Raw genomic sequence first — 8,464 nt, 5'->3', positions numbered from 1 at the left:
AAATAGATTGTCACAAGTTTAAACAAGCTTCAATACATCTTTAGAGAGAAAATATATAAAATTTTGACAAAATTTAGTGGATAATGACTAAACACAATATATAGAGACATTCCTAAACATTAAGGTGCCATCTTAAATTGTCTTCAAAGTTGAAGAGTATGGTAGTTCTAGACTACATATAAGCGCTTAAATTTCGTATTGAGTATTGATTTAAGTTGCTTAGAATATAAATATGAAGAATTCACGTAAGCAGAAAATATTTATCATATATAACTCTTCGTGCATTTGTCTATCTAATTTGTCATGTAAAATTTAATTTTAAATTCATGTATATTAAGATCGTAAACAGAATTTGGAATCCGGTCAACTCACATCAAAAGCACCAAAGCCTCTCTCTCCCATCTCCCAAACTCTCACCCAAAAGGCCAAAGCCCCAATTTGCCCAACCGAGAGCAGCGAGGCAGCCGCACGTACAACCCTTGATCCATCCAAGCGTCACCCTCCTGAGTCCTGAGCTCCGTCCACTTCAACAGCCGTCAGGCGGACAATGAGCACACAGCTTGACGAAACCCCCACGAGCCTCGTCATCCGCCGTCACGTCAAGCCGCCACGCCGCGCACGCCCGGCGGCGGGGGGCCCAGCGGCAAGAGAGACCCGTCCGAGGCTGCATGGGACGGCGCGGCCACGTAACGGGCGACGGTCACGCACGCAGCAGGCGGCACGGCGGCAAGCATCCGTTTGCGCGCCTGCACTGAACTGCCCCCGGTTCTGCCGCCTCTGCCCGCGGGGCGAGGGGGCGGTAAAAGGTGGGGGTGGGAGAGAGATAGATAGAGAGATTGCTGCCCGCGCCCCGGAGCAGAGCGAGTGCCTCCTGCCATTACTGTTCTGTGCGGTGAGGTAGAGGGATAAGGAGGGAGGGAGGGGGGAAGCTGTAGGCGGCGTCTCCGATGGGGAAGGGATAAGGGAACCTGTACGTTGGCAATGCCGCCGTTTCTCCCTCTTCGCTGGTTAGTATCTCGTCGATCCCTGGACAATGCGATTCACCCCGTGTCCCGTTTTGATCTTCTTGGTGGATGTTGGGTGGGTTACTGGATCGGGGAAATGCTCAGCTGCCGGCGTTCTAATCTGATAGTTCGTCGGATGGAGGATTGATCCGTTGGTGCCTTGCAGCCATCGGGCCGCTCAGATGTTTTCTTTCTATAAGAAAATAAATGTCGGATAGAGTTCTTGCTGCATGTTGAAGTTGGTTTGTTCTAGTGGATTTTTGGACTCCCACTGAGATTGTTTTTGCGCCTTGGAACACATTTTGATTTCCCTGGTTCGTTCTTTTGGCCCATTTCCCCTGCCACATGAACAGCATTGCTTTCATAGATAGAATGGCCCTCTGTTCCAGGTGATGGTAATTTCAGATAAAATTAGTGATGTTGAGTAAGGTTATGTCAGGGTCTGCGACTTCGGTGTTTGGTAGCTTTGGCGTCGTTGTCTTCAGTGTTTTTTTATATCCTTGCGAGACTGATTCTCCTGCGGATCAGTAGTGCTTAAGTATAGTTCTTTTTTTTTCGTCTTGCTTCCATAGGTTGTTAGATTTGGTATTGGTTCCTATTTTTGGAATTACAGCTCTTTGGGGTGCTCCAGGCTTTTACTTCCTCCATTTTTTTTGGGAAACTTATTCCCTGCTCTTGTCGCCTCATAAGTTTGGATATCTGATGGCAACTCATGCTGGCATAGTGCCATGGAATATGGCAATACACAGTGATAATGGCTCAATATGAGTTGGGGTTTGCATGATTTGATTGAGCTCATTTGTCTCTGTTTTAGTTGTGCTGCAATTATTTGAGGCTGAATCTTGCAAGTTTCTTTGGTTTAACTGTGCTCTAGTTTCACATATTTTCAGTCAGCCTTGTAAATTGATTCACGCTCAAATGTGCATCCATCCAATGAAATCTTTACTGCTTTTCTAGATTTGGTTGTACCTGTACTATGCTTGGCCACTTCTTGCTTCTACCGTGCTTTAAATTCATGATGTTTATGTTTACTGCCCTGCAGAGTAGCTAGTGCGTGTTCAAAGCAAGCGAACTGGCTGTTGATCAACAAGATGGATGGGAAAGACCTTTTTGTGGAGATAGGGATGAAGGAGGAGGACATTGCCACAATGCTGTTCGGGAAGAAAGTTGCCGAGCTGGCAGAAGACGCATTTGATGGTTCCAAGGAAGAAAGGCAGATCTTCGAGGGTGTCTTCTGCCTAACAAGCACTGATGGGTTAACTGATCATCATCACGAAGGCACTGGACATACTGCAGATGCCTCAAGCTCTGCCTCCAATTACAAGACGGCATGGTGTCGCATAGTTGAGTCCTTCACTGCTGGTAACTTATCAAGCTACCGTGTCTTCTGTCTTGCTGCGGATCAGCAGGCGTGCCAGGCAGTGCCTTCTCCTCATGCTGGCCCTTCTGAGCTTGTGGTGCAGTGGACGCCTCCTCCTGATCGCGTGTACACGCGTAGGGCGGTGACTCGCAGGAGCGAGAGAGCAAGAATTTGCAGTGCTATGGATTTGGAGAGCATTGACATTCGCAATTTTGGTCGCCAGAGGGATGGCCGTGGCTATGGAGAGCTTTGGAATCATCTCCGTCTGCATGCGCATCTTCTGATGGTGGATGCTGGGTGGAAGATAGAGGGCAAGGAAAGGGGTAACAAGAGTAAGGTGGACAAAATGTATGTGGCGCCGGACAAAGTGACGCGCCTGTTTTCTCTTCCCAGGGCATGGAAATGCTTTGGTCAATGGTTGCTTATGGCTACACCATGCATTGATGGAAATGGGTCAAATGACTATGGAAAGGAGTGGTTGAACATGCATGATTTTTTGTATGATTTGAAGAACACACTGCTGTGCTTACAATACGAGGTCCAGCGTCCGAAGCAATCGTTATCTTTCCTCCACCAGTGGCGGCTCCTTGATCCTTTCATGGCTGTAGTTTGCATTGATAAGAAGGTTGCAGCTCTGAAAAATGGAGCAGCACTGAAAGCTATGAACAGCACTGTAAGTTTCCTTAGTTGCAGCGAGCGTAAACTTTTGAATGCCAAGAATGAAAGTAGGCCACTCGGGTCATGCAAAAAGAGTCTTCTGCCACTTTTTCTCTCTGAAACTGATGGTCAGCCTGATAAGGAAGGAATTTCTTTTCTCAATGAACAATCTTCTATATTTTTATCAAACAATCCAAGCGAACATGAAGCTGATCAACAATCACTGTGCATCTCAGAAATAAATGGACGAAGCATAAGAAGCACAGCTCATCGCATAGTGATGGGTCTCCATGATGCAACAGCTTTTCTTGGCCCGAGGCAAAATTGTTTGAGCAAGAAAAAGAAATTTCCGTGCATCAAATCTAGAGTGGAGCAGCAAGCTGAGGATAAGTCTGACCCATTATACTTCCCACCCAGCTATTCATCAGCATTGGATCACCTGGTTGAAAATGTTCAAATGGAAGGTCTGAATTCTTATGGTAATGAAACCACAGAAATTCCCTATGTGGTCAATTCTGCAGGTACTCCAGATGACATGCTCCTTGGAGAGAACTTACTTTTTTCCCCTGAGGTTGACGAGATGCTACTTGGAATTACAGATGATATCAACACTGAACAGCATGATGCTGCAGTTGTTTCTGAGCCCCAATTGGCAGATAAAGATGCCAGTAACGGACCTTCTGGTGCATCATCACTACCACTAGAGAAAGATGAGTACATGAGACCTAAAGAAGATTGTATTGACAATGGCTGTCATGATCCTGCGGCTGTCTCTCAGTTTCAAATGGCAGATAAAGAGGCAGGAGATAAACCTTCAGGTGCATTATCGCTACAATCAGAAAAGGATACAGATTTGGGAGCTAACAAGCTGAGCTTGGAAGATCCAACAAAAAATGAACAGTTATCATCTGAAGCTAGGGGCAATGCTTCGATGATCTCAGAGCCACAAGTGTTGTTTGTGTCGCCTCAAGATGGGACTCTTTCTTTTATGAACAATAGTATGAACAACCAAGAGATGTTGAGCTTCCTGAATGCTTCCCATGACACCATGGGTACTCATTCACCAGTTTATGAGGCAAGCTTGATTCAGGGTTTCTTATACCTTGACAGTCAAGGTTCTCCGATTTGTTGGACGGTAACTAACACAGAACCTCCTCGGCAGTTGATCTGTGCCGCTGATGTGGAACCAAGCTCGAAGTTGTCGAAAGATTATGGTGAAACGAATTTGGAGAAAGGCGCATCAGCATATGAAGACAAAGAAATATTGGAACCTGGGTCAAGTAAGAAGGGGAAAAAAAGGCCCGACAAGCTTGCAGATATCCAAGACAATGTCAGTAGAAAGAAACATAGAGTGAATGATGCCCCTTTAAGCAATTGTGCGAGTCAGTATGTGGATGATGTAAGTGACAACCCTGCTGGCCCTGTAGTTCTCAGTGAGGAAGAACAGATAGTTACAGCAATCGTTAAGCAAGTTCCTTCGAATACAGAGCCCAAGAATAAGGACGATAAGGATCAAGATAAACAAAGCATTGAACATTCAAAACAGCTCATGTCCGAAGAACCATTAAAAAAGGATAACAAAAGGCAAAAGAAAACACGGTCTCGCAAATGCAAGTTTGATGATGACGATCTTCTGATGACAGCTGTAATACATAAGCTGACTGCACGTTATAGGAACTGTTTTCATCGAAGGCTCACAGATAAAGTTGGTTTCAGGCGTCTTCCAAGATACCGCTGGGAGAGGGAAGAGGAAAGTAGCACAAAGAAGTTTAATGGAGGAGCAAGAACAGTGTTGAACAAGTTACTTGAAATGGGCATTGTTGCTAGAGTGAACATTCTTCAATATCGAGGGCCAGGAGGCAAAAATGTGTTAAAGGATGGGAACATAACTAGGAACGGGATTCGATGCCGGTGCTGTGGCACCACATTCACAATGTCCAGGTTTAAGTGCCATGCAGGTCTCAGGCAAGAAATCTCGTCTCTGAATCTTTTCTTGGGTACAGGTAAATCATACAGTCTTTGTCAGCTTCAAGCATGGTCTATAGAGCAAAAGGTCAGGAAAGAGCATGCAAAAGATACCATGTCACTTCAAGGAGATCAAAATGATGATATCTGTGGATCATGTGGCGACGGTGGTGAACTGATATGTTGTGACAACTGTCCTGCTAGTTACCATCAAGCTTGCTTGCCTTATCAGGTTTGTTATCCTGCTGTCACTCTTTTTTTTTCTGGTTAGCTAAAATATAGAACTATACAGATGCCGAGAACATAAATGAATTAACTAATGAGTAGTAATAATTATATTTATTCTGGATCCATGCCTGCAGTCTGCAGTTGAAATGATGCTTCAGAAATTGCTACTTCATTGCTGTAATTTAGGAAAATTAACGGATGCAAATCACTAATATTCATTCCACCCATGTTTACTTTACTAATTACTACCATGCTAATCCTGAGCATGTCATGGAAAAAAGAAGTCACAACTAAGTACTAATTTTGTTTATCATGGCCCTGAGTTACAATGATTGTGGCAAATATGTACTTCAGATACATCCTGGATATTTTCTTTGGAGAATTCCATCCTGAATATGACAGCCTCTGTAGCATGCAGGTGTTCTTATTTGGCATCTGCATCACAGAACTACTGTCTCCCCATTCATAATAGAGTTCATTTTATTGATATAAACTTCCATTTATTTTTTATAACCTACTATTCTAACTTTCTTCAGATTATCTACCTTACCGTCTTTAACAGCAGTAAGACGGGGGCCTGTCATAACGGTTACTGACTACTCCAACTGTATCATAATTTTTCCTTCAGGATATCCCAGATGGCAACTGGTACTGCTCTAGCTGCCTTTGCGACATTTGTGGGGAAGTGATCAATTCGAAGGAGCTAAGAACTTCAGTCCCTGCTTTAGAATGTTTACAGTGTGAACGTCAATGTAATGTCACATGTCACACTCTGCATTTTCTTTGCCATCTTAAATCTCTTGCTTGTCAGTAAGATTGTTCTCAGATCATCCATATTGTATCATTATCCAATATTTATGCACACCTGTTTATTTCATAACAGGGCCCTCATGGGTTGTTGAGTCTAAATTTAGCACGTATAGGCACATTACTTTTGAGTCATGCTTGTCTGTTTCTATAAATTTTCTGAAAGGAAATTGCATGATTATATAATATGGCAACAATCTTAACTTGAGTAATTGTTTGTTTTTAGTGGAAATACAGTATATGTGCAATGTTTACACCTTCTAAAAATTATAATTAATTTGCAGTTGTACGACCAATTCTTTGTTTATCGCAGTTATGGTTTCTTGTAATAACCAAGCCCAGAGAAAGATTTCAATATTTTAACTTTTCTTGAATTAGATTCGATACAGTGCACGTTTGTTGCTTACTTATAATTAATTTATTTTCTCCAGATCATGCAAAATGCTTATCTGGCAAGGTTTTACGCAATGAGAAAGGTGGACCTGATAGCTTTCTTTGTGGAAGAAGATGCCAGAAGGTACATTTCAAAGGACTTTACCTGTTCTTTAACAATCACTAGCTGCATGGTTACCAAAGATGGCAGGATGTTTACTTGAGTGAGACTGACCTTGTTCCAGTACTGTCAGATTTATACGAGCTTTCATTGTCGTGTTGGAGTGCCTGACCATATGGATGATGGTTTCTGTTGCACCATTCTTCATAATAATGGTGATCAAAAGGTTCGTACAGCCGCGGAGATTGCTCTCATGGCTGAATGCAACATGAAACTAATGATTGCCCTGAGCATTATGGAAGAATGCTTCCTGCCTATCTTAGATCCAAGGACTGGGATAGACATTATTCCTTCTATATTATATAACTGGAGGTGAGACAGCCTTTCTTTTTCTGTCTTTTGAATCAGTTGTGCTTGACCGACATGCTTAATTGCTTACTTAATTTTCCCTTGATTTTGTTGTTTTAGTTTTATGAAATTTAACGCATGCCACCTATTATCTCATTTATTCCGTGATATTCCTTTGATAGGTCTGATTTTGTACATTTGGATCACAAGGGGTTCTATACTGTAGTCTTGGAAAATGATGACAGCATCATATCTGTGGCATCCATCAGGTATATCATGAGAAAAGAAGCCTGATTTTTTATGTATATAAGATCTAATTTTAAACTAATAGAAGCGAACATCTGGGGTTAACATAGATGACGCTGCAGGTTACATGGTGCTATTGTAGCAGAGATGCCCCTAGTAGCTACTTGTACAGAGAATCGTCAACAGGGAATGTGCAGGCGCCTCATGGATTACATTGAGGAGGTATGGATATGAGTTGTAGATGCTGATATTTCAATTCTTTTTTAGAGTTCCTGATATTTCAGTTGTTTGTCTAGATTCTTTTATGAAAAGGTTGTGCCAAAAAATATCATGTCAGACCCCAACACTTACCCTTCTCAGTTACCTTAATGTTTGTATTTCTGTCATGTACTACCATTGATTTACCTGGCTAGCCATCTGGAGTGCTTTGTTTTATTTGTCGGTCTAAAGTCTTTGGATGATCACAATTGATAAAAGATATCACAAATCCCTTTGATTATGAGGAGATGGGATTCAGACATTCAGTCGATCTTTCCCCCTTGCAGTGTGTATTAGTACTCATCTAGGAGATTCACAACATTTTAGTGGCATATCAAACAGTGATGATAATATTCTGTATCCTTCCTGGTGCACAGTGTAGAATTTACATTGCTACTCAAAACTTACACCTAAACATTTTAATTTTGGGCAGATGCTGAAATCCCTGAAGGTGGAGATGCTACTTCTGTCAGCAATACCGCACCTAGTGGACACATGGACATCGGCATTCGGTTTCAGCGAGATAGACGACTCAGACAAGAAGCATCTGAGTAAGGTCAGGCTGGCCTCTGTCCCGGGAACTGTCCTGCTGAAGAAGAAGCTGTGCGAACGTGCAGGCACCACCGACGCCGGTGAGCCGACGAACCCTAAACCCTTCAAAGTTTACTCACGCGTGCCGAGAAAAACCGCACCGGTTTGAATGTGCTGTGCCGATAAGATGACGCAGTGGACGGCATGGGGTGCCTCTCGCCGCCGCCGCCGCCAGCAGACCGTCACGAGGTGCCCGGCGAGCAGGATCAGTCTTCTTCTGAAGTTTCCGCGCCAGCTTGCGCAGTGCATGGTCTCGTTGACAGGCTAAACGGCCTGGAGATCGCTTCGTCCTCCGCGACGGCAGGTCCTCCTCCATCAGCTGGCAGTGGTGAATGTAATAACGAGCGTTCTGTAAATATTGTCAATGCCGGCGACAAGCCGAAGGATGCTGTTGTTAGTGGCGGCCTTTGCCGGACCGAGTCCTGAACCTTGTATGAGAAAACTAGACTCTGTTTAGCTCCAGTTAGTTATGCCCAGGAGGGTTCGTCTCCCCCCTCCCTTTGAACA

General features: G+C 43.6%; 1 protein-coding gene across 4 annotated transcripts; it reads left to right on the top strand.

Moving 5' to 3' along the window:
* The first annotated feature begins 611 nt into the window (after positions 1-611).
* Positions 612-8,464, top strand: LOC101768058 (increased DNA methylation 1). 4 transcript variants are annotated; one of them, XM_022827979.1, is made up of 9 exons: positions 612-1,007; positions 2,047-5,218; positions 5,843-5,966; positions 6,453-6,538; positions 6,648-6,886; positions 7,045-7,131; positions 7,231-7,330; positions 7,800-7,998; positions 8,085-8,464. In XM_022827979.1, the coding sequence occupies exons 2-9, from the start codon at positions 2,096-2,098 to the stop codon at positions 8,381-8,383; spliced, it is 4,257 nt and encodes a 1,418-aa protein (XP_022683714.1). In that variant the 5' UTR covers positions 612-1,007; positions 2,047-2,095; the 3' UTR covers positions 8,384-8,464. The 4 variants fall into 4 exon arrangements, with proteins under 4 accessions (XP_022683714.1, XP_022683715.1, XP_022683713.1 ...); XM_022827980.1 differs by having other exon boundaries at positions 6,639-6,886; positions 8,094-8,464; XM_022827978.1 differs by having other exon boundaries at positions 6,639-6,886.

This window comes from Setaria italica, chromosome VII (assembly GCF_000263155.2).
Source record: "Setaria italica strain Yugu1 chromosome VII, Setaria_italica_v2.0, whole genome shotgun sequence".
NCBI lineage: Eukaryota > Viridiplantae > Streptophyta > Magnoliopsida > Poales > Poaceae > Setaria > Setaria italica.
The sequence above is the reverse complement of the archived record's forward strand: the minus strand, read 5'-3'. Positions and strand labels throughout refer to the sequence as shown.